The sequence below is a fragment of the Haliotis rufescens genome, unplaced genomic scaffold (genome assembly GCF_023055435.1).
Source record: "Haliotis rufescens isolate VD_foot unplaced genomic scaffold, xgHalRufe1.0.p SCAF_15, whole genome shotgun sequence".
Lineage (NCBI taxonomy): Eukaryota > Metazoa > Mollusca > Gastropoda > Lepetellida > Haliotidae > Haliotis > Haliotis rufescens.
In genome coordinates this window covers 16,031,729-16,058,580 of record NW_025963835.1, presented here as the reverse complement: position 1 = coordinate 16,058,580, position 26,852 = coordinate 16,031,729, and the positions used below count along the sequence as shown (strand labels likewise).

Sequence of the window (26,852 nt, the reverse complement as noted above, 5' to 3'; positions counted from 1 at the left end):
TATCCCAATTGCGTAGATCGATGCTCATGATGTCAATCACTGGATCGTCGGGTCGTGATTCGATTATTTATACACCGCCGTCATACAGCTGGAATATAGATGAGTGCCGCGCTAAAAATAAACAATCAATACTGGATATCCAGTGAATAACATATTTTCTTTGGTGCAATGTCTTCTAAATCCAAGCACGCCGATTATCATAGTGGGACAGACGCACCGCTCCTCCCAAGATGTATGTAAGGCAACTTGGCGCTCTCTCCTGAATCTGCCCTTGTCTGTATAAAGTCTATACCTTTACAATACAGTCATACTGTATCCTTAGGTTTCACAAAAAATATGCCCATGAGACAGTTAACTTTGTTAAATAGTACACATTATGGAGCAATATCTTGTGAAGGGGAAATCGGCTTTTGGAGTGGTGAATAAATTATGTAACAGAATTGTGTAATCACTAAAACTACTTAATTTGTTATAGCTCATAAAATATAGATACATAAAAACAAACGAAGATACATGCAGCAAATACCAAACTTTCCACCCAATATCGTGACACCTAAACCCATTTCAGTATTACCGGGCTAATTTCCCTAAGTAACGAGTTTTTTTCCGTTTTTCAACACTAACAGTTGGGTTTTTCACAGAAAACGTTTTAGAAACATGAGCGTGTCGCATACACGCAGCCATCTTGAACATCTTGAAAGCGAAAGTGAAAATCAATATCTGTCATGTGTTATATCAATGATAGTCAAACACAATTTGAAAATACGTTGCACTCGTGAAATATTGTTTTAATAGAAATATTGTCATTACATAATGCATAATGTTACTTGGAATATTGTTCACCTATCATGCGGTACTCCCATACGCCCAATGATAGAACCGCAACGCAGGATTTTTCAGTTACTATCAAGTCTGTGCATGTATACATGTTGTACCATACACTCGACGGACTGCAACCACATACCTTCCGCCACTGTTGCCATAGTTACGGATGAAGATCCGGACAATCATGTGGTTATCTCTGAACAGGGAACCCTGATATAACACTGATGGGGTTAAACTTTATAAAAAAAATCTTCTGTGCAGTGATGGGCTATAAACAAAACATGGAGAAATTAATGACCGCCACGGTCCCGACAATATCAAACCGCTACCGAACAATGTACCTTCATCGTAACCCTATTTAATGACCATGGTGTATTTTAAGATTCTTGGAAATCTACCAGGCGTTTAGGCGATACCGATTTTGTTCGAGTAACTGCTATCTTCAGCATTCTTCAAATGATGCTAAATTTCACAGTAGTTCATTGTAGATATCACTCTTGCCTGGGGCTGTCAGCCGAGCGGGCCCACTGTCTAATTGTCCAATCACGCGACAGTATAACGGAATTCCCACAATGCTATAATTAGACCTCAACCTGGGCAGGCAGTTGACGTGGACCTATATTGAGAGAAGACGGCCACAGATACCCATGACAGCTACTGGAGTGCTTGTATCCGTAATGGAGGGTCCTATACTGATCATGTTGTCAGAAGATTAGGGGGTGATTCTGTTGTGGAATGGCGGAAGGAAGCGTGGATCCGTTGCATGGCAACAGTGCTGTCGACATCAAGTTTATGGTAGAGAATGTTTATCGTGATGCCATCATTCGGCAGGTTCGATGTGGATCTTTCATTGCACACATGTGTTTCCCTCAGAGTAAGTGTTTCTTTTTTCTTGTTGTTTTTATCTTAATAATGTAATTTGATACTGACATGAGGACATTGAGTTATGTTAACGCCGCGGCGAAATACAATCCTACTTTCGGTTTCGTTTCACTGAAATTAAGTATTTAAAGACTGCCGACGTACATAGAAGTGTTGAACTATTTATCAGTCTTAGTGTTTGTTTGTTTGTTTGTGTGTGTGTGTGTGTGTGAGTGAGTGAGTGAGTGAGTGAGTGAGTGAGTGAGTGAGTGTCTTTCGGTTCGTGTCAAACCATCAACGTGATTATTGTGAACGTGCCCTTCCTGTTAACACGACGTCGTTGTGTTAGTGGCAATAGCACATTAAAAATAACTGTAGATAGTACTATTCTGTTACCAAGTGCAATGTTGCCTTTCCACTTTTCATATGAAGGCAGAACGACACATCTACTTGCAGAATAGCATGCATCAGAATTTGAAACGTTCACCTTGAATCCATAGATACAAGCTCGTCATTTTCAGATTGAAACAAATAAGGAACTTCCCACTAAAAGATAATGAAGATCTCATTTCTGATTCTACCACGAATTTGGGAAATACTCGATTCTTAGTGGTCAATCAGAGGTATTAAATGACAATAACGATCTGATTGAAACAGCCGATTTGATGACAACATCACCGCAGTTCTCCTTGCTCAGTCATTGTCGGTAGGCGTTTGTAAACAATTATATTTACAATTATAGGCAATACTGTGCACATCTGGAGTAGCTACAATATACAAAGTATGTATGGCGATACATTTTGTGAAGAAAACACGATAAATATAAAGTTTTGAGGACATCAAGTTTTAAATTTGGCGCTTTTCTACAGATGACGTCATATCTTATGCGTCACATTGACAATTTAAAATATACGTGCAGTGTCGAACAAAATATTACAAGTTTTGCTTGCTCTTCTTTAGGGATGCCCACTTCATGCTGGCTTACGAAGTTTATGGGCGACTGAAGCACATTGATTTGAAAAAAGCATATCATGCACTTATACTGTGCTACTAACGGTGTTTCCTGCATTGAAATAGACAACCAAAGACCCATGCCGCTTCACTCAATATCTTCCATAACACTAAAGAGTTTGCGTGTAATTTTGTCTTATCAGTAGGACGGAAAGAAATGTACTGCGTTTTGAAATGTAGAGCTGTGTTACCTGTTTATTGAACGGGACAATATTCTACATTTGAAAAAAGCGCTACGCGTTCGGTTCCAAATCATCTCCTAATTTAGTCATGAAGCAGCTAGACTCACAAATGTAAACAGCAAGTTGAAACAATTAAATGATGCCAATATATTACAAATACCCTTATTGAAAACGATCGTCCACGGAACAAAACAACGCCAACACATAATAGCATATGGTATAAAATACCAACAGAATATCTATAATATTCAATTTAGAAGTTTCTAATGTTAATTCAAAATCTGTACATGTATATATTCAAGCACGTGACAGTGATGTGTAATATTTTTAACAAACATAATTTGATTCTAGGCTCAAAACTTTGAAATAGGACGTATAGCGGTCGTCAATGGCAAGATAAACGCGAATCCGTTTACGTGCCCCCGTCGTATGGCAGGAGTACGTACTGCTGTGCTGCGTTTGACAACAAAAAACACTTACGTGTTTATGTAAATGTAGTGGTTGCTGCAAGTCCCCCCGGGCATACTGACACCTTTTCGCGAACACCTGGTGTCTTCGCTGTTTTTTCTGTTACGACCGAAGAAGTGTCTGTTTCTGGTTGAATCTGATGTTTTTCTTGAAAGTTCGAATTCCTCGACATATTATAATTTTCAACATTTTTAGATTTAAACGACGAAGAACATGTATAAAACCCCATGGCTACTTTTAATTTAATCTGTTATATGCGCCAGACAAGACAGAGAACATCAGAGCGATTTTATCCAAAGAAAACCACCATCAACAAATGAAAGCCACAGAACTCTTTCTGGACTACCTCAAAGATGGCAAAGAACCAAAGGACTATCTTCTCTTCGTCCAGCTGCTGGAGGAAAATGGTAAGCTTAAAGTTGTATGTTTCCATGTTTCAAATCCAACGTTTTATTGCATTAGCAAGGAAACACCACCTAATATAAGATAGCTTTGCGATGAATCGCAAAGGACAATGAAGAACGAATTGTGGTTTATTTCACGAAACAACACTGTTCTATCATGACGTGTTTCTGGAGATTCGAACATGCGCTTGCAACTTAATGACGTCGTATATTGGACTACGTTATTGTTGAGAGAGGAGTGTCTGGTGAGTTGTTCTGCATAGATGTAGCTGGGCAACGCAGATAAACGCGAAGGTCGAACGATCGCATCCAAAAGCGGGAGAGATATGACAATTGGTATTTGGAGACACGTTACAGGTAATCGACGTGAGGATTGTGAGAATATGCGGGAAATATCCACCTGTCCATAAAATGGACTTGTCCGACATTGCCGAGGTCGAATTCTATGGAGGAGTTATCATAATTATAAAAGAGGTAAACATTCTTAAAGCTTTACATTTTATCATCCAACTTAAAGAGGACGTACATAATGTTGATTTATCATATAAGAAATACTAGTAAACGGCTAATGGTCGTTGTTTTTATCATACGATAAACAACTCCCACTCGTCGTTTATTACTTAAATAATATTAGTGGGCACCTGTGGTTCAGTCATCACGGCAAATTGCTGTGCAGTTTCCCTCCCATGGATGTTATTTTCGTCGGTTCCAATCTCAGCTTCGTATCGTATCGCTCTGATTATGCCCCTCAGTTTGTTTAGGGGCCCGGTCCACCTGTGTGAAACGTGGTGATTACTTGGACTGCACCGCCTCAGGCGTTTCTCAGACACCATTACAACTTGCTGTGATGTAAATGAAATACTGTAAACACAATTCACTCACTATAATATCAATCGGCATTGCTGAAGAAATGACCGAGGTTAAGCTGTTCAACTTTCCGAAACAAGTTACGGGGGCGTCAGACACCTGGACTACGTTGTTTTTAGAAACGATCAATTCCACCGTGTAACGTATCGCCGTGTACTGCGATAAGTATCGTATCTCAACTTATCTGGATATATCGTGTTGCGTATCGAATCGACGACCATGAATATTGGTATACATGTGTACGCTGTATTATATCGGACCAATCATGACGCGTTTCGTATCGCATCTGGTGGGCAATATTCATGATATCCGTCGTAAATCCATTCCAGAATAGGTATATCGCGATACGATAGGTAACCTCTAGATATTCTAATCATTTGAATTCCTTATGGTACATGATGTAACATTCCTTTAAATCTATTCGTTTCGTGAGTAAAGGTTGTAGATTTTGTAAAGTTCATTTATTTACTCTGTTCCATCCTAAGATCCATTTATTTAAAAAATACAAATTTAAGGGCTGAGTAATTTTTATTTTCAGTAATGGTTCAATCGCATGTGAGGGACCGACCATTCTGGTCGGGCCCTACGAGGTATATGAACAGGTACACGTCAGTCACTGTTGTTGTTTATCATTTCACAATGAATGTTTAAGATGAACGCCCAGGGCGATCGAGTGACTAGCAGACGCTTTAAAACACATGATACCTATGGGAGCGTCTGCTTGTCACTCGATCACCCTAGGTTAGAATCCCTTTGGCGAAGTTCCCCGTCAAGAGGTGGTAGTATTTGATAAGTAATTAAATAAGAAATGTATATGTGTTTAGAGTATGACTCCATAGCCAAAGTGCTTAGAGGAGAGAGTACTCTTGATGGAGAAACTCACAAGGAGCAGCTTAGACTTATCCAGTTCTTCTCCGAGGACATCAGTAAAGAGATAGATTTCAACGTAATGTTTCCAAAACTCTTGGAGGATGATTGGTTGGGTAGGTATTCACTGACTTTTCCATGCAAATTGTGTGAGTAATAAATGCTGCCTGTGGGACGGGGTATGCTTGCCGTCTTGTATTTGTAATTTTCACAAATGTTTTGCCAATGGAACGGGCAGATAATCCAGATTAATTATTCGCTGGCGTTGACGTTTTATATTAAGTGACATCGAATGGGTTTATGTGTTCCGAGTTGAATGTAATGTTTTACTGGGAAGTTCCTTGACGTATTACCATTTTCATATTTACTGATATTTCGAAAGCAGAGGAACTGTGAACATCTTTTATAAAACCCTATGGCTACGTTTAATTTAATCTGTAATATGAGCTGGGCAAAACAGAGGAAATCCATAATCAACAAATGGAATCTACAAAAATCTTTCTAAGCCACCTGTCAATGTTTCACTGCATATAAGATGTATTCGATTTCGACCACATTAGGCATTGGCGTTTTTATTCACATTTCACTGAATGTTGAAGATTCTGTACGACCTTCGACCTTCTTCTTCCTATGGGATAAAGCTTCCATTTGTCACTCAAACGGCCTTGGTTTCAATCCCATTGGTGAATGGATCAGAACGAGAATCGGACATAATTTTGATATCCCAGTTATATGTGTGCCGTGTGTGAATGATGTTTCGGTAATATCATGTGTAAAGGATGCTTTAGCTTGTGAAAGCAGCGAATCAGTGAAAACGTTCAATTAGTGGTTGATGTATAACTGTAGCCAGTAACCAGAACACAGATGCTGTAGATTATCATCATCTATTATGTAGACGACGAAGACAGTCAATTGCTCCAAAGCTTGGCTAAAAACACTGGGAAGATCCCTGCTGCCAGGTGGCTGGTCCTGGTGGTTCTGCCTCGCCGGAAGGAGAACTGGTTCAAGCTGTTCCTCCAGCTGCTAGAGGACCACGGGTACCAGGAGCTGTTTGACTGGATCCATGGAGACTCAACTGAAGGTAGCCTGACCGAGTTTGCAGCTCAAATGGAAAAGCAGATACAGTTACATGCTAACCTCTGACAACGTTTGCAAAATTAGCTATTTAATTCACGTATATCAACAATCATTTTCTGATTCCCAGTTCTTAACGCCCTGACTTCATATTTGGCATTCGATAGTTGAGCTGTGATTATTATTCATTAGGGACTTTATTATTTTTGAAATAGGCAGGAACCTTGGTGGAAAAGTGTGTTCCTGTTGATTGATAATGATTCTCGTCAGTGCACCAGTCGGTCTTGTTTTTTATGATTTGTAGTTTCGTTACTCTGATAAACTCATAAACAGTGTGAATGCTAGTACATTACCCCGCAGTGTCGTAGATACACATGGTTTTCATTGTATTATGGAACGGTTAGCTCATGATCATGAAAAGTAGTATGTTCAGTACGTTCAAGTCGTATTAGGCCCTTAATCTACGGTTTTGTTTTGAGCTCGTAAACTTTAAGGAGTGTTTGGATTTGAAGAAATTATGTAAATATCCTATTAACTTTTCATATTTTTCGAATTCAGTCATATTTTAAAAATGATTTTTTTATTTATTTACTTTTTTTCATACACGTTCTAAAATACTTAGAAAAGCAGCTTGTGTCGGATAAAGTTGAACCATTCCATTGTTCCCCTGGACAAATTCATTTTATGACCCCTGTGGTCATACAGATCAGAGATAACTTTGGCAGATGTTATGTATATATGCAATGAATCAGTAAAAAAATCACAATCATGTTTAAACGATTTATAGACAGAAAATGTGGAAACTATGAGAGTTTAATTATAATTCGGCCATTTTACGCTTGTGCTCCAAATGAAATTAAAGGTATTTTATTAAGATGTAAAGATATAATATGTTTTTATCCAAAATGTCAATGCCTCGAGGTATTCATTTTCTTATGTTTTGTTACAGAAAGTCAAAATGAGGTCTACAGCGGCGATATGTCTGTAGACGAAGTTGATGGCACAGTTAGAATGAATGTAGTCACTGGTAAATGGTTACATGTAGCCCCTGAATATATCACATATATATCAAATTAATGTGCACAGTTTTGACCAATCAGTACCGACTACGGCGCCATGTAGGAATCAGTGTACGAGCACACTTTCGACTCTACAATGTATAACAGACCCCCTCTCATATGGTCGCACTTAAAGAGAGACCATACTCCATGATCTGTCACTCATTTCCAGCATAGACGTCGGCTACATAGCCCATGTGCGAAACTTATTTTGTAATTCGGTTACTTATTAATTGTTAGACCATTATACATCATGTATAATGAGTTGGCAGACTTAAAATGTTTACAATGCATTCAAAGTCAGAATAGATATGTGATGTGCTATTTCCCTACCTCACAACAGCTTCTGGCGATGGATATAGTGACAGTGGCGTTAATGACCCGGCCCCAGAAAATAACCTCAGCATCCCTGGATCAGGCGGGAATATGAACATTAACGTATATGACAGGTTGAAAAGTGCTTACAGTGATCCCGAGAGCGTCAACAAGTGGAGGGAGTCTTCAATGAAAAGTGCGTCATATCATTTTAATTGAAAGTAACTATCTTATGAAAACTGAAATTGTACACAACGTCATGATGTGAACTACATGCAGTATATGGTTGTTTGAAAGAAGAATTCCCAATATATTTATTGAACATCTTTCACATAAAATTTCGAATGTGTGACATTTTATATTTCAAAGAAACTGACACTGTTGGATATTATATAACTCAAGTTTAGTGGTTGATATTGAATCTGCTATTAAGTATCTCAAAATAATATATACCAATGTTCTAAAATTATTATACAGTAACTATAGACCCATGGTCGCATGGGATGCATGTACTTATTCAGGATAGGAACCCTTCATCAGCAGTTCTTTAGACATGCAAGTATCGTATAATCGTGGGTTCGAATCCCAGATTTCAGGATTCTTGGTTTGTCAGCATCATACCCATGCAAGGACCTGCAGTAGACTCGCCCCCTGCTGCAAACTCCACTCACACATTAAGCTGGCGTGCCTTCACATGACCGTACAAAGCGGCGATAAAGCAAAACAACATTCAATTTCAATATCCACTGTGTATCGTAGCTCAGCCAGATCGGCATGATATCCGTGACGACGTGAGCACAGGGACTGGTTCAAGCTGCGAAGACAATACACTTTTGGAGTTCGATATAGATGAATTAAGTATGACTCCCGAAATGTTGGCTGCACGCGACAAGATTCAGAGCCTTGAGAACAGACCCTACCAGGATGAGTTGGTGAGGGCAGCTGCCGGCGGGGACAGCGTTATCATCGTAGCACCCACTGGCTGCGGCAAGACGGTGGTGGCCTTGAGAATAATGCAGGTAGGGTGTCTGTGTAAAATGCCTTCATAATTTCCCTCATAATGATATCTCATTTTACATACCTTGATAAATGAATTATTTGTTTTACTAATGAAACTTGACATCCATTATCCCCCGGGTGGGGTATCGGGTATCTTAGTAAGGTACCAAGGGGCACGAGACCTTCTGTTTTAGAGGTGGACTGCATTTGAAATATTTATCTCAAACTCGAAAGGTTGGTACTAAACCGAGAGAGCATATTTATGATGATAGACATCATGAGGGTTCAAACTTGACGATATACGGAAGGTTGGAATGGGGTTGCTTTCGTTTTGTGAATAATATAGACACCCTTCTGTTGAAGAAAGGCTTAAAACATACATACTTAGTTTCATTGTTATTCATTATCATATTTTTTTGCATTTGTACAAGGACGTGCAAATTTATGTGAAATTCAAATATCCCTGAAGACATTTCTTGTCTTTCTCTATGTTCCTTCCTTTTCGAAGTAGTGTGTATCCCATGTTTTATTCTCTCATATGCCCTGGGTTATTGCAGGAACATCTAACTAAAATGAAAGGAAAAGGGTTGCCCAGCAAAATTGCATTTTTCGCCAATGAGGTGACCTTAGTAGACCAGCAGCATGAGTTATGCCAAGGTCATCTTGATTCCCGGTACAAAACTACGAAGATTGTTGGAGAAACAAAATACACGAGTGCGGTCACCACCAAGGAGCTGTTAGCGCAGTAGGTATCTCTCATTGGTCTTTGATGTGATGGGTTCGAAGCCCAGATTCATTCTGAATATGATCCCTTGTCAGCTCCTTATCAGTTCTCATAATAAGTGACATAAGTAAATATATCACAAGTACACGTGGTTACCTACGATTTCAACTAATATATTGTGTAGTTTTAGTGACGCTATTCAGATCTGGAATTGAGATTTTGAGAAATATTTTGGATTGATCTCTTGGTATATATGAAGTAGAGTTCTAAAAATAGTTTATATACCACTGATAGATCGAGCTCTTAATATAGATGTGGTTTACTGACATCTTAGATAGATGCCGCGGAATGTGCTATCTAAATAAAGCTTTTAAGGTCGATGGAGTTCTAAAACCATTGGAAGTGAATGTAAAGTTTTAGTTATATTTAGTAGTTTGATTGACAAAGATGCGGATGATTGAGCTCATAAAAAACTTGCGCTGCTTAACCGTCTCTAACGGACGTGTATCAGTACAGTGGTTTGATCGTCAAGTTTAGGAGATAACGCTCTTGGTTAATCTAAGATTAGATCATAGACTGTTGCCTGGGACGTCGTTACCACAATAGATTGAGCTTATGTCATCCTTAATAGTCGGAAAGCGTTCATATTTCTACATTTTCCCAGAATATACATGTAGGTAACATATACTATTCGTCTCACGTGATAATAATAATGTCGAAATACCCTCGCCAGAAACTATTCACTCTGTATCTTCTTTGTAGAAGTGACCTGCTTGTTATGACGCCGCAGATCATCGTTGATGCCCTGGAGAACAAGACCCTGGAATCTCTCTGTGTCTTCAGCCTCATCATCTTCGACGAGTGTCATCACATCCGTGAGAAACACCCAACAAACAAAATAATGATTCATTACATGGGAATGAAACAGTCCTCTGACACAAATATGAAGCTACCACAGGTAATTCATCTTATTAATACTATTTTTAGATTGTATGAGTGTTTGGGTTCGATTCCCCACATGGGTTCAGTGAGTTTCGTTAGTGGCCCCCGCAGTGCCATATCTGGAATATTGAAGTAGCAGTATTAATAATTTTTGTCACTTAATTAAGACGCCGTATTTTGGCTGTGCAAATTTGCCTCCCTTAGGCTTGCAGTTAACCTATGATCGTGGATTCGAATTCTGATTCCCACAATATGTTTCTACGTTAGTGGTAAAAGCAGCATCACTTTGGGCTTTCCTCCAACATCAAGCTGTTCAAGGCAGTGTTGAAGCAACGCACATATGTCCAATCTGTGGAAAATACAATATCAAGTTGATGACATCCGGTGGGAATCCCCGTGCTATCCCATAAATCATTTGTGCATCATGACACAACGAGAATAAAGTGTCGACTGACGGTTTTCGGAAATGTATGGATGAAATGTTAGTCGCGTTTTAGATTCAACAAATTGGAAATTGGAAAAAACATGATGCTGAAAGCAGTTATCCCAGCTGCTGAGATCGGTGCACAAAACAACCATAGACTGTCTATGTTAAGGTATGCTAAGATCACTGTTTGCAACGGCACCCTGGACAGCATCTGTCCTCCGTCGACATGAACGTTTCCTAAGGCACAAGTGATATTTGGTCCAAAAGAAAGCTCTCCTTATTCCTGCAGGTCGTGGGCCTCACAGCATCGGTCGGGGTGGGGAAGATGAAGGAGGGTGATGGAGCTAAAGGTGCTCTGGCACACATCATACATCTGTGTGCAAACATGGATGCCAAGGGAGGGATCGTTACTGTTCGAGAACACACAGAAAGCCTTGCAGAGTATGCGAATCATGTGGAGAGTGGTATGATCCTTTCAAGTGACATATTGAATATTACGAACAACGGATGAGGTTAGTCAAGGATGAACGCAGTTGAAATAGATGTTTCAGAATCCGGAATCCAACCGATAAGGTGGTTTTCATATATTTTGGTAGATATTAATGGTAAAGTTGAATACCTAATGTTCATGTGTCAAGTTCTCATACCACCCAGGGGCGGTCGGCTTGCCTAGTGGTTAAAGCATTCGCTCGTCACGCCGAAGACCCGGGTTCGATTCCCAACATGGGTACGATGTGTGAAGCCCATTTCTGGTGTCACCCGCCGGGATATTGCTGGAATAGTGCTAAAAGCGGCGTAAAACCACTCACTCACTCACTCTCATACCACCTTTCATATTGTCGATTTATTATTCTTTCTCTTTCAGCGATTGAAATGGCAAAGGAAAGGACATCTGACCAATTTAAAGACTGCATAGTTGCGAAAATCATGGGACCCATTGAGGAAAGAATTATAGAAGAACACGGCAAATGTAAGCCTGTATAAACATTCTTATTTCTATCACACCCATTGCTCAATGAGGGCACAATCGTGTTTCTTGGCAGCAAATGACATTGAATGATCGAACTACTCCATATACCACTTGTAACTTGCTCTACTGTGTTTGGTAACGATTATAACACAAAGTTCAAGGAAGTTTCCAAATAACAATTTTTGAATGTCATTATAATCGTTTTTTCAAAGGGGGTATCATGGATTATTGTCAAGAAATAATGTCTCCCGTGCTTCTTGATCCAAGCCGTGGATGGTGGAGTACTTTTGAAAGCATTGGCTCGGATTACACTCCCACTTTACAATGTGTAAAGGCGAGTGTGCCCCCCGTCTAAAACCATGTTGTAGAATCAAATCTTTGTTACATTAACGTCACGCACTTTTCTGTTGCATTAGCGACTGATAAACTGAATCACATCAAGAACATAGCCAAGGAGGTAATCCCGTGCCTGGCGAAGGGAACATGCTGGTACACACAGTGGCTCGGCAAGCTGTACAGTGACAAGTTCCTCAGGATAAAGGATCCGACGCTTAGAAGGTTCTTCTTGACGTGTGTAAAACACCTCAGTGTAAGTACAAATGTCATGTAAGCATGTTATTGGACATTTTTGCAACCATACGTAAACTGATGAGAAGCCTATGTACATTGTTTATGTTCATTTACACCTTTTTTTCATAATATACCTGTAAAGAAAAAAATGGCATAACCAGCTGTTTGTTGGTACTCGAATAAATGACTAAATGTTCGCAGGTCTATAACAAAGCACTGACCCTCAACGTGGATTGCCGTGCACACGATGCCATGAACTATGTTGTGACTCAAATGAGCACCATATATCCTGCGAGGCAGTTTAGAACATCCACTGACGATTGGCTCTTCTCGCTGTATACTGGTAACTACATGCGTGTTGAGAACAATAAAATGATATGGACACTTCTGGCTTGTTTAAATAAACATATATTCTTAAAAGACAATAGAATTGTGATTGACTTCCACAACCCAGATGCCCCATTCTTGTGTATACGTATGTGTTAAATATTTTACATCAAAGACCTGCACCACGCCGGGCTGATACGCCGTGGTGTATCTGAAATATTGTTCAAAGCGACGTTCCCATGTATCAGACACCGATCAAAGTTGAACTTCTAATGTAATGACATGTTGAAGACTCGGTCTTACAGTCGTAGCGTTAAGATCGCTTTGTGAAACATACATGTACGCTTTACTTTTACCGGACCTTGCTCCATTAACTTTACCATAACATTAAATCTGTGTGCAGATAACCGTGAGAAGCTAAAAGCCGAATCTGCACCTGATAGTAACGTGAACCCTAAGCTGATAGTGCTTAGATCCCTCATGGTGGATCAGATCAAGAAGAAGAAGGACTCTAGAATCCTTGTCCTTGTGAAAACGCGTGACCTAGCACGAGCACTAGTGCAATGGATGTTGGAAGATCCTGGAATGAGAAAGTTGTCTCCCGTTGTTGTCACTGGATGTGGAGCCACAACGGACCAAGGAGGTATAACAAGTAAATTCGTTGATCAGATGAAGTGCTTTGTAAATTAAAAGAGTGTATGTTTGTGTATCTGTATTGTATACGAATATAAATCGTTTTGTTCCCAGGCATGACACGCAATCAGCAGTTGGAGGCTGTGAGGAATTTCAAGTGGGGCACGAGTCGTATTGCAGTAGCTACATCAGTGGCAGAGGAGGGGATGGATGTTGCAAAGTGTAGCAGGGTCATCAGATACGAGTATGTGTCAAACGAGATAGGAATGATACAGGCAAGAGGTAAGTTCCGTTTTCTGTACATATCATAACAATGTTTCTTTCTTAGATCAAGAGGGGGCACGGGTGGCCCAGTCGTCTAAGGCGCCGCGATTCGCTGTGCAGAGTTGCGTCCCTTGGGCACGCCAGAAACCTATGATTGTGGGTTCGAATCCCGGTTCGCCCCGATTATGTTTCTAGGTTTGTCAGCACCATACCCGTGCTCGTGGGTTTCACCGAAGTGGTAAACGTCTGCGACCTGCATCACTTCGGGCTTTCCTCCCACATTATTCTGGTTGATAGTCACATTTGCTTTACTTGATCATGAGTCGGAGTCAGAAAGTAAAATTTGGTGCAGAATTGTAGTATTATTTAACTTAAAACGATGTAGTTTTTATTCTGGTAATTGTGTAATTTTTAAAAGCACATTCACATATACATGTTCAAGATTGGATGAATCATTTTGAAAACTTATTTCAAGTAGTGAATGTATTGAATTTGCCGAATTGTTTTCCTTCGTTGATGACTTTGTTGTCTCGCTTAGTGAACAGTTAACAGCACACACCGTTGAAAGTGTGTTAGACAAGGACATTGTTTTATATGAAATCGATTAAGCAATTGAATGTATGGAATTTTCAAAGGCATCCGGGGCTGATGGAATACCAATTGAATTCTTTAAATATGCTCCTCCTGTTTGCATTGGGATGTTACTAAAATGATATAACACAATACTGCCGACATATATTTACCCCTACCAATGGCCCTATTGTGCTAATTCTTCCCGTGTTTAAGAAAGGTAAGACTGATATGCCTTCAATTACGGACCAATTACATTTGTGGATGTTGTGGGTAAGATACTTGCAACGATCATTTGCAAAAGACTAATTTTATGGTTCAATCAAGAAAACGTTATTGATTGAGAACATGCGGTTTTCGAAAGGGATTTCAGACTGTTGATAACATTTTCAGTATTGATTCTATTTTAAATGAATGCCTGTCCCTGAAGAGAGGTAGAATGCTTACTGCGTTTTTGGCTGAAAAGCTGCGGTCGATTCTGTTCATCGAAATGGGGTGTTATTTAAACTTTGGATTGATATATATGTGTGTGTGTGTGTGTGTGTGTGTGTGTGTGTGTGTGTGTGTGTGTGTGTGTGTGTGTGCGCGCGCGTGCGTGCGTGTGTATGTGTGTGTGTGTGTATGTGTGAAGGCAGAGGATTTAGACTGACCTCACTACCAGATGACATTTCTCACGTATGTCACTCTGGGGTAACATGGGGATGCCAATAATTTTTGTTTTGTATTTATAGAATTGATGTCCTAGACGTTTTAGAGTATGATGGCCCGCAAGGCGTAACCCTGGGATTTGGGGAAATCTTCATTCAATTATTTGCTGATGACATTGTCTCATGGATATAATTCATGTTGTGTTCCAAAACTGCCTAAATACATTCAAGCATCTTGTGATAAATGGAAGATAACAATTGATACTTAAAGAAGTAAAGTAACAATTTGCCGAAATGGCGGTAAACCATGAAATTATGAACAGTTTGAAGTAGAGAACTTAAACCTTACACCTTTGGGTGTTCAATTATCTTCATCGGGATCGTGGCTTTTAACTCACAGACTTTTAGCATATCACGCATTGAATATAGTTCAGATGTTACAGCAATCTTTGGGTAAATTACCTACTCTCCCAGATGATATTTGTTTTCACATATTGTATGCAAAGGTTTTACCTGTTATGACTTTCGGTGCTGATATATGGAGATTTCAAGATTTCACAGATATAGACAATAGCTCCTGCAAACTTGTCTTATCTCTCAAAAGAACTACTATCTTAAAAGCATCTCATCCGCTATATCATATGTTCTAACAAGTGGTTATATCGGGAAGAGTGTGTTCATGGCTTGTTCAGCCATCACTGCAAAGCTTTGTTTTCCATATAAGTTATACGTGGTATCTTGAATCCAAGGTATTCTCTTAAAAAAACAGAAACTTGACACAGACGTAAAACATCTTTTCTCAAAATATCCTAAATCAATAAATGAAATGTAATTACAATTAGTCAAACAGAAGGATGATGGTTCCATAATTCACGGAAACACATAGAAACCACATAAACGTAGCGTTTGGGGATCAATTATACAAATTTATCCAAACGCAACCGGCTGAAAAAAACGTGCAGCACAGGATCCTTCGTTTATGCATGGGGTATAAAAAAACACATCAACGGGCATTCATACAGACTTCATAACGACAGTAAACGCGGTGACAGAATGCCAAGACTGATAACAGCTCAACGTCACAACGCCATTGCCAGATTACAAGCTGGAGCAACTTAGCAAGATGTGGCCAGGCACCTTGGCGTATCCCGACGGGCAATCTCCGAATTATGGACCCGGTGCAACAACACCTACATAGTTGGTTACGGTGACCAAGGGTGACAATGCCAGCACAAGATCGATACATCCGGCTGCGAATGAGAACACCAATGAGAACACACAACCACAGCAACGTCTACAACCACACAGATCCCTGGGCTTTGCAGAATTTCAGATCAAACAGTACACAACAGATTGAGGGAGGCCGGACTCTTTGCATGAAGACCTGTTCGACGTCATGTATTGGCCCCACGTCATCTGGCAGACGGTCTGCATCGGTGTCAACAGAGGGTGAGATGGGCACGTGCAAGATGGAGAAATGTGCGGGATGAGTCCCGTTTTCTACTCACACGTGCTTATGGGCGCACACGTGTCTACAGACGTCGGGGTGAACGTTACGCCCGCAACTGTGTGCAGCGGGTTGTCCCATTTGGCGGCGGGAGTGTCATGGTATGATCCGGAATTCATCACGGTGGTAGGACCCCTCTCGTGCATGTGACAGGTACATTGACAGGCGTGCGTTACAGAGCATTGATCCTACAGCCTTACGTTCTGCCTCACTTCAACGTCCACGGTGGGCAAGAAAATGCTTGACCGCTTATTGAACGTGTTTTTACAACACAACAACATCCAGACATTACCTTGGCCAGCGCGGTCACCAGTTTTGTCTCTGATTGAGCATCTATGAGACGAGTTGGATCGACGCGTGCACAGAAGGAGTCCACCACCCCAAACTCTTCCGACGCTTCTTGTGGCACTTCAGCATGAATGACAGCACATTCCACAGCATGTTATTCACAACTTGATTGCATCTATGGGTCGTCGGTGTCAAGCGGTAATTGATGCCCGTGGTGGTCACTACCGAAACTGACATTTCCTGTACCCCTGTGACATAAACTCTATTGTGTACGTACGTCTGTCTGTGCGACACGAATAATGTTTTGAACAGTGTGTACATTGATCCTCAAACGGTTTTTCAATTATGGTTTCTGTGTCCTATTTTCAAACATAGTTTTTATCTTAAATTTTGAAAGACTATGTCAAGTTATTGTTTTTTTGAGAGTATATCTATCCAAAAGGGGACAACACAACATGTTAATCATGTCACATACTCTCTTAAAATCTAAGAAAGCGCAGGAAAAATTCACTCCGACCAGTGTTTGAAATATAAAAAGGTTTGGCGCCCATCAAGACCCGCATACTTTAGAAGCTGCAGGACATGCTCATACTCCTAAACATACAGCTTATTGAGACAAATAAATCGACATGTAAATTTAGTGCAGGACATAAGTACCCATATAAATTTAAAACTACGGGCTCGACACGAGAGATCTACCTGTCACGTGCCAATGGGCAGGCACTTATTTCGATCACTGCCTACGAATGATGTGTTTTTGAATAATAGCTTCTAATTGATGAGATTAAGTATCTGTTAAAGACTTTTGTTCCCTAAAATACGCGCACCCTGGTTTTCCTCAATAATATCAGAATTCTACATTGTTTGCATAGAAGTAAATATTTTTCGTATTGTATTCAGTAGTGAAATACCCCAGTGTACGTAGCAGCCAGGTTCATTGTTGTTCTTTGTCGTATGTAACGGTACAATAATAACACTACACCAAGCATGTTGAACATGGACTTTATGTAATATTTGTGTAAACAACAAAGCGAGGTGTGATGAAGTTGATCCTTAATATTGATAAGATCCATGCCAGTAATTTTGGGTTTCACAAAAGTGGTACACGTCGAACGCCTTCATCACTTTGGGCTTTCGTCTATTAAAAGCTTATATGCACACAAACATAAACATTGCTTTACGGAAATATGTAGGTTATTTTCAAAAGCTAGGCTCATTCAAAGTCCCAAACACCCTTCTTTTATTCCTCCACAGGAAGAGCATCACGTGTTCCAGATGGAACATACGTCACACTCACCAGCAAAGACGACGTTGCAAAGAAGGAACAGAGCAACATGCGTCTGGAATCGGTCATGGATGAAGCAGTGAATATTCTACAGAAACAAATTCAGGAAGATCCGGTAGCATTTGGTGAACAAATTGAAAAGTTCCAGAAAGAGGACAAGGTGTCCAGGGAAACAGAAAGAATCAAAGAAGCAAAGCAGCCTTTCACTGACGAGGTATATAGCCTTCATTGTTATGAATGCGATGTATTTGCCTTCTTGTCAAGCGATATCAGAGTGGTTGCAAATTCCCATCACCTTGTTATAACTCCAAATGTTTGGAACCTAGTTGACGAACAGACACCTGAAAAAAAGAATGCATTTGATCATATGCAGAGAGTTAGTGCTGTTCATTGTAGGCGATGTCAAGCTAGATGGGGCAGTGGTGTGATGTACAAGGAGGCCACGTTTGTATGTATATCGATCATCAACTTCATGACGTACAATTCAAGCAAAAGATCCTATCGCTTTAATAAATGGAGAAAAGTCCATTTCCAGTGTCCGGAATTAACGGATGAGGATGTTACTCAATACAAACCCTAGATGGGAGGTTAATTTGGAAGGGTGATGCAGGATGAATTTGTTATTTCATCATGACAGTGTGTTTCATAATTGAAAGAAACTTTCTTGCAAAATATGTTGACTTTATTTCCAACTTCCTGTCCTGTCCTGTTCCTATTTATTATTATGGGTTAATTACATCTAACCACTGTTCTATGTTTTTTACAGTTTTGTTACATCATATGATTTTAAACATAGTTAAGCTATTTGTAAAGTGTATACGTAAACGTTTCCAGGCAAACTTTATCATGTGTACTTCATTACAATGTCTTAATGAGTGGTTATTTACATTTTGTTTGCACTTTATGTAATGTAAGTGCTATTCGGTTAGAAGGAGTGCTTTTAAGTGATGATTTCGTGGACTAGACATACATTGTCTTTTATAGGGTTCGCCCTTGCTTGAACGTTTTTTATAGATGGGTTTCAAATATAAATCTTCTTTAAAAATATATTCTCTTTTTTTATATGAGATATAATATTCAGTCCATTTCCAGTGTCCGGACTTAACGGATGAGGATGTTACTCAATACAAACCCTAGATGGGAGGTTTATTTGGAAGGGTGATGCAGGATGAATTTGTTATTTCATCATGACAGAGTGTTTCATAATTGAAAGAAACTTTCTTGTAAAATATGTTGACTTTATTTTCAACTTCCTGTCGCAAAAGACCTGGGTACTAGCCTAAAGCTATGTCAGATACATTTTTGTTCCATTAAAAAGGGCAGAATTTGCATTACATTATTTCCAAATATGCGAACTCGGAACCCGTGGGATCTTTGTGTAGAAATATCCGTTGTACCCGGAGTATTATAGTACCAAAGTGATAATAACTCTTATAGGATCCCATCTTTATTCCATTTAACACTGTAATGACAAGTTAAAATGTGTATATCATTGACAATAGAGTATGTGATGACAATTGACTATTAGTTGTGTCAGTGGTATTTATTATTATGGGTTAATTACATCTAACCACTGTTCTATGTTTTTTACAGTTTGGTTACATCATATGATTTTAAACAATAGTTTAGCTATTTGTAAAGTGTATACGTAGACGTTTCCAGGCAAACTTTATCATGTGTACTTCATTACAATGTCTTAATGAGTGGTTATTTACATTTTGTTTGCACTTTATGTAATGTAAGTGCTATTCGGTTAGAAGGAGTGCTTTTGAGTGATGATTTCGTGGACTAGATATACATAGTCTTTTATAGGGTTCGCCCTTGCTTGAACATTTTGTATAGATGGGTTTCAAATATAAATCTTCTTTGAAAATATGTTCTCTTTTTTTTTATATGAGATATAATATTCAGGCCATTGAGGTATATGTATGTTAATGCTATGAGTGAGGTTCTGTTAAACTTCCGGCATTAAAAGTGTACACTTAAAATTTGATTTGTCCAAACTTTAAAACCGTTATCAAAACGTAACTAGGCTGAAAACAGTAGCTGAAACACTGCGAACCTAAAGTTTAAAACACAACTATTATTTCCGTATAAAACGACAACAATCAAACATGAGTATATACTTTGTTTTGCCCAGCAGTTTATGGGGGTAATTTTACATCTCTTGTAACGGTAATTCAGTATAAGACTTGATATAGATCTAGATATTCAGTATTTCTGAAGTTTAAAAAAGATATGAACTCGAATTGTTCAAATACTTGCTAAATTCGCCTGCAGTCAGGATTACTGGAGGAAATTACATTATCAACTTGAAAAATGCTGTTTTGCAACACAAAACAGACCACGCGTTTAAAAACTAATGTCTCATATTTCACATACCGAGTTGATCTATTATATATCTATTCATACGACTTCTCTGTTATCAGAAAGTTAATGTCATAAGGGAGTGAATTATATGTTTTTTCAGTCACCGTGAACGGTATATCAGATATTCGAGTTGATCTATCTTTTAAACCAACATTTTGTTATCAATGTGTCACTGCGATACTGTGTACGAGAGTGAGTGAATATAGTTTTTCGCTGCTTTTAGCAGTAGTCCAGCAATATCACGACGGGGGACACTAGAAACGGGCTTCCCACATTGTACCAATCAGGGGAATCGAATCCGGGTCTTTGATGTGACCATCGAACGCTTTAACAAGTAGGCTTCCCCCACCGCCCACTGTTATACAATTTCCGTACCTTTAGAAATACCTTAACTTATGGCCCAGTGGTCTTAGGCACCGCAATTCGCTGTGCAGAGTCGCGCTACCTTGACACCCATCGTTGGTTCGAAACTCAGATTTTCACTGATCTTTCTTTGGTTCAGTCAGACCTATGTCTGTGTTCGTGGGTTTCACCAGAGTGGTACACATCAAAGATATACAACACTTTTGGATTTCCTCCTGCATCAAGCTGCCACGTAAGCCGTGATTTAACTGAAATACTGTTTAAGGAGGTGCTAAACTGAACACACTTTCCTAACACGATACCACAAAAGATTATTTTAAAATATTTATTTATACAATTATAACGTTATTGATGTGTGATTGTGAAGTATGAGGATTTAGAGAAGCAGATGGTTGAAAAGTGTACACTGAGTTGGACAGTCGCGCAATAAGGTATGAAATATGGACGTTTCTTCCATGTCAAAATAACATCAACAAGTGTGCAAAAAACTCCAAACTATTTGTCCCTGTGTAAAAGTCTGTCTTATCGTCTTAATTCTGTCAGCTTCATGGCCGTGCCTGTGCTTTTCAAGAAAGTGGTAGATGTTCGTCCCTTTGGACTCTCCTCCGATATCCCGTCGACACACCACGATATAGCTGAAATACTGTTCCCATTCACCCACTCACCCATCAACTATCGCATAATGTCTACAAAGAGATCCATGTGTTTTCCTCAAAGATAAATCGTTTCCGCTGATGAGTGTAACAAGAGTTGCACTGTTCCTGATATCATTACCAAGTAAGCATTAACTATAACGAAGGTCACATCACTTGTAATTCTATGAAAGCTTAGTTAAGATATGGAGTGTCTAGATTGAAAGAAGACATTATGGTTTTGAGGTGATGAGGTGAAATTAGGTTTAACGTCGCGTCAAAGATTATTGCACTTATATGGCGACGTGCATGCACGAGTGTGTGTGTGTGTGGCTTCTTGCACTGGTCCGGACTGATGCCGATTTATAGTGCTAGCTCACTGAGATACCATGCCGCTGTTTAACATGAATATCCCACTCAGACACGGTATACTGACTCTGAGCCGACCAGTCCTTGTTTTAGCCCCTTAATGACGAGCGCCAGACAGGGTAACAACAAGTACCATCTTTTAACGTCTTTTGGTATGACGCGTCCGGGGATCGAACCCCGGACCTTCCGCTATCCGGGCGGACGCTCTACCTCTAGACCATGGAGGCGGTCTATTATGGTTTCGAAGTAGGAAAGAGTCATGTACTTACTTGAGTCTGGATCAGATAAACCCGGTGGCAAATTTGCGGGTAGTTATCCAACCAGTCGCGGGGGATGTCAAGACATTGACCGAAAGCCTGCCATTCTGGTTTGTATGGCCAAGAGTTAAATATTTACAGGCCGCTTTGATATGCCTTGAATATTGCTGAACGTGTCGGAGAACCATACACACACATCAAACAATATATAACTCGTTTGCCGCAATACGACTGACAAATACAGAAAACATGAAAGTATTCAGCCAAATGTGATCGCGACAACGGGGCGATGTGCAATATACGACAGGTGTCACAAGGACACACAATTGTAGCCATGCAGGACTAGTAGGCCACATATCTGAAGTACATGTACATGGGGAAACTCATCACTTTAGATACGTCAAAGGGATAATAATATGCGATCAATACACCACCTTTGTTTGAGATCAGCTAAAAGCCGGCTCAATATACGTAATACAATGATATATCAACTCTAACTAGTGCCGACTGCTATATGCAATTATTGACCAGAGTTTGGACAACTTCTCCACCTAACGATGTTTCTTGTAGTTTAAGTCATAACCATTAACACAAGAATCTCTGCACAGGCGCGATGTTTTAATTCTGCCGAAAGTCAACAGTTTACGTTCAGTGTTGTATTTTGTGTTCACGTTAACAAACATATTAGTTTCAACAGCCTGTTAAGCGACAAACATACCTCTGTCTGCTATTTGGTAGATCTTAGGGCACACCTGCAATCATTAATATTGCATTACGGCTTAGACAAAAAGATTAACATGCAAAAATATATGTCTTAATGACATGATAAATTCAATGGTGCCAGTTCCCGTCTGGAAATCGTTTTTGTGCGTCAAGCAAATAAAAAAGAGAATGATAGTTATCAAAGGATTGCTGCGTCCAGTACTGATGGCAATCTCTAGCTACCGATAGATTTCGTAAGGTGAAGAATGTTATAAAAGATGCATTATAAAAAAATTATGTGTTGAGCAGAAAGTAAACGCCAATTTGCCAGTTATTAATGTTGTAACAAATTCGCATACATTGCATAAAATGACGACATAAGTAATACATATCCTGTGAACAAATTATGTGAGATATTTAAGTTAAGATAAAAACAAAAAAATAGCAAAACAAGAAAAGAACTTTCCTTTCTAGTGAGTACAGACACGACAACGAGTTGTAAATACAAATGTTCCTTTAGATAATATGGTGGATAGGAATAAAAACAAATTGTTTTCGATGCAGTGGAATGAACATTGGCAACGGCACCGTTGGAAGTGCTGCCCTGCCTGTACAAGTACGACACATTCCCCAATCCATCATGGCGCCCGAAACAAATGCTTGCATCGCGTCATAGTCGGGGCCCTTTATCACGCAACCAAACATTTCAGAATGCAAGTTTATTCGATCAAGACGCCAGCGAAATCATTTCGTTGAACTCGTCTGTTGTAGGTACATATCACCTAGTACACATTGCATACGCATATCATATACGTATTCATACAGCTATGTTTACTGAGGACACAACACGTTTCAAATCTCTTTATGCTGAATTCTGGCTTGATTTGACTAAATGGATCGAAGGTCAGGCTTGATGACTTCCTCGACTGCCACATCGTACCTCGACGTCTTTGCTGATCATATCAACCAATGTGTGTCTTTCCCAGATTCGATTATTTACAGGCCGCCGTCTAAAAATGCTGCTTAAAAATATACACAGAGGTCATGTCCCTTTAGTGTTTGTTTTGTTTATTTGTTGCTTAGCGTCGCACTAATCAATAATCCAACTATATGGCGGCGGTCTGTAAATAATCGTGTCAGGACCTAACCGTCCAGTGATTGGTTTCATGAGCATCGATCCACGCAATCGGGATACGTTGACCTGCATCAACCAAGTCAGCGAGCATGACCACCCAATCCTCTTAGTAGCCTCTTACGACAAGTATAGTCGTCCCTTGCAGCAAGCCTGGTTTGCTGAAGACCTTTACTAACCCGAATACATGACACTTTTTTTATCTACAGTTACTTATTTTATTCTTTGTACGACGCAAGAAGGAATCTGAAACGTCGTACAGAGAATAAAATCATTAAAATAGTGTCATGTATTCACGTTCTCCCAACTTTAAAATGCCTATCACAGACTTTATTCTAACCCGGATATTCAAGGGTCTCATGTCCTTTGTATTATTATTCGTGCTGTCTTCTGTACATGTATATGCCTATACCCAGACATCCTGCATTTAAAGAGCTACATTTGTTCTATGAAGTCACGTACACTGTGAATGAGCGGATCATGGACAAAGCTATACCTCCTATACACAGCTATTTGAAACAAAACAAAAAACAGAGCACGAAATCATATATCACAGGAATGTGTTTTATACTATACATGCATGAGATAGAACAGCATCCTTTTGATATCCAGGTACAGCTGGCAACTTAAACATTCACACATGTCGCATATTTTATTTTTTTCTGATTTACAGGTTTTATGTTGTCACTCATTACAATGTAAATCGTATTTTACTGAAAAACATTAAACATGGCACACCTTGGGAATCAATTGTCTTACACAGGTTAAATGTTCAGTGACCATCATCGACGAACACTAGTCAAATGGGAAGCCTGACCTGTCTGTACGGTACAATTCTGATAATATTTATTTTTACACCCCCATTTTCACACACTGACAGTCCGCTTCCTGTTGGGCTATAAATAGCTGTAATCCCCCCTAATCTGGCTGCGCAGTTGTGACGTTATTTATCGTTGATGATTTCTTTCATCGCCCCCACATTGTTGTGGAGGTGTTGGAGAACGTGTCGAGTGTGCTGCTGTGATAGGAGGTGATCAGTTGGCGATGACATTGATGTAGTGCTTCCTTGCTCCTCTCGTGTTGCTACCGCTCACTCTCGTTAGGGCTTTGAAAGTGCACTAAATATCCTATAGGAGAATCGTGTTCATTTGTAAAAACATAAAGACAAATATGATAATGAAATATGTCAGAACAAAATTATGTTATCTCTGAATAATGGCTTCCCTCCCATAGTTACCCTGTGCCAGTAGCCACACAGAGGATATGGTGATCAAGGGAGACCATATATACCTACTGTTGTTATGGAGTAAACCAATTTACTTCCCATTAGGAGTCGGTGCTGACAGCTTGAGTCACAGTTTAGACAGGGAGAAGAGGAAAAACGCATTAAACGGCTAAAAGACCTTCAACAGGGAACAAAGACACCAATGCAGTACCAGGATGTTATTGATCATCTGCTGAAAAATGTTGTATGTAACTATTGATTACTATTTGAGATAATGTAATATAATTTAATGTTGAATAGTAGAACACATGGTGTACAAGAATGTTTGATGTCCCTGTATGTCAATATTTAAGATAATATAAAGGTAAAAACAATTAGTACACGTATAAATATGCACTTCACAAGTTGGTGTTTACTGTACTTGTGTTGTTCTGCCGCAATCATTCTATTCTAACAGGAAGGGGATAAGTTGTGGAGTCAGCCCTGTCTTATGGGTTACAACCTGGGTGGTCGAATTTTCAGAGCTTTACTGTGCCTGGGTTGTCTGACCATGCATGAGTGGTTTCTCCATGGCTCAGTGTAATCCGTAATCTGTTTGGGACAGACTATCAATGGGCATAGGGGTGTTCGGGTAGGGAAGCTTGAGATGTAGATAGATTAATATAGCAGTGTATTTATTCAAATTCTTAGTGATGTGAATAATCAAGAAACGTAAGTGAAACAACAAAGTTTGACAATATAGAGATTAATAGCAGATAACAGAAAAATTGTCTTAAGAACACATTGCAACTGAAATACTTCAACCGATAAGTTGTCCCTCCCCAAACAGCTCTATGCCCATTGATAGTCTCTCCCAAACAGATTATACGACCCGGGTTGTGCCCGTCTTATGTTGTTTTAAAGTGTGTGACAAATTGCATCATGTATGTCAATGGGGTGATACTACATAATGCTTTGTTTGTTTGTTGTTTAACGACACTCTATTATTCAATATAGCAATATTCCAGCTATATGATGGCGGTCTGTAAATAATCGAGTATGGACCAGACAATCCGGTGTTTGACATCATGAGCATCGATCCACGCCATTGGGATCGATGACATGCATCAACCAAGTCAGCGAGCTTGACCACCCGATCCCGTTAGTCGCCTCTTATGAGAAGCATAGTCGCCTTTTACGGCAAGCATGAGTTGCTGAAGACCTACCCCGTACGCAATGGGTGTTTATTGAACATGCTGAGGGCACACGAGAACCTTTGAGTGATATTACATCTTCTGTTAATAATGGACGGTGTCAGGACCCTCTGGTCGTTGGCTCGAGTCCTAGGTTCATCCCAACTACATCCCCTGGTCAGTCTGTATCATGTCCATGGTCGTCGGCTCCCCAGCTGGATCAACGGATCTAACTAATGACGCGTCAGACGGCCGTGAACGTCACTCGTATGTACACAGCATTGCGTTTCTTGCGATGTAATTAATGAATAAGAGGGCTCAAACTGTCTACGATTGGATACTCGTCGTTTCGTAAAATCTATATATTATGTATATTTATTTCAAGGTACAATCTTTATTCGAAATTCAGTATCTCCTACTTGCAACTTTATTGATATAACGCTGTCACAAAAAGGCTTCCCTTGGACACGCTTGGAGTAATTGGTGGCAGTAAAACAAGCATCCACGAGAGTACACTATAATATACTCGAGACAATACTCATATC

At 39.7% G+C, this 26,852-nt stretch overlaps 1 protein-coding gene across 2 annotated transcripts; it reads left to right on the top strand.

Annotated features, from left to right (window-relative positions):
• Positions 1-1,427: 1,427 nt before the first annotated feature.
• Positions 1,428-25,448, top strand: LOC125380057 (antiviral innate immune response receptor RIG-I-like). Of its 2 annotated transcripts, XM_048396198.1 has the most exons (17): positions 1,428-1,699; positions 3,611-3,754; positions 5,443-5,601; positions 6,381-6,566; positions 7,509-7,586; positions 7,961-8,128; positions 8,692-8,951; positions 9,489-9,676; positions 10,418-10,613; positions 11,314-11,488; positions 11,890-11,994; positions 12,411-12,583; positions 12,766-12,907; positions 13,295-13,534; positions 13,639-13,806; positions 18,055-18,299; positions 25,241-25,448. In XM_048396198.1, the coding sequence occupies exons 1-17, from the start codon at positions 1,561-1,563 to the stop codon at positions 25,259-25,261; spliced, it is 2,787 nt and encodes a 928-aa protein (XP_048252155.1). In that variant the 5' UTR covers positions 1,428-1,560; the 3' UTR covers positions 25,262-25,448. The 2 variants fall into 2 exon arrangements, with proteins under 2 accessions (XP_048252155.1, XP_048252154.1); XM_048396197.1 differs by lacking the exon at positions 25,241-25,448 and having other exon boundaries at positions 18,055-19,123.
• The last annotated feature ends 1,404 nt before the right edge of the window (positions 25,449-26,852 follow it).

Coding starts and splice junctions, on each gene's coding strand:
- LOC125380057 (XM_048396197.1), top strand. CDS start 1,561: ATGGCGGAAGGAAGCGTGGATCCGTTGCATGGCAACAGTGCTGTCGAC. Junction 5,602..6,380: donor CTTGGAGGATGATTGGTTGG/GTAGGTATTCAC, acceptor TCTATTATGTAG/ACGACGAAGACAGTCAATTG. Junction 8,952..9,488: donor TGGCCTTGAGAATAATGCAG/GTAGGGTGTCTG, acceptor GGGTTATTGCAG/GAACATCTAACTAAAATGAA.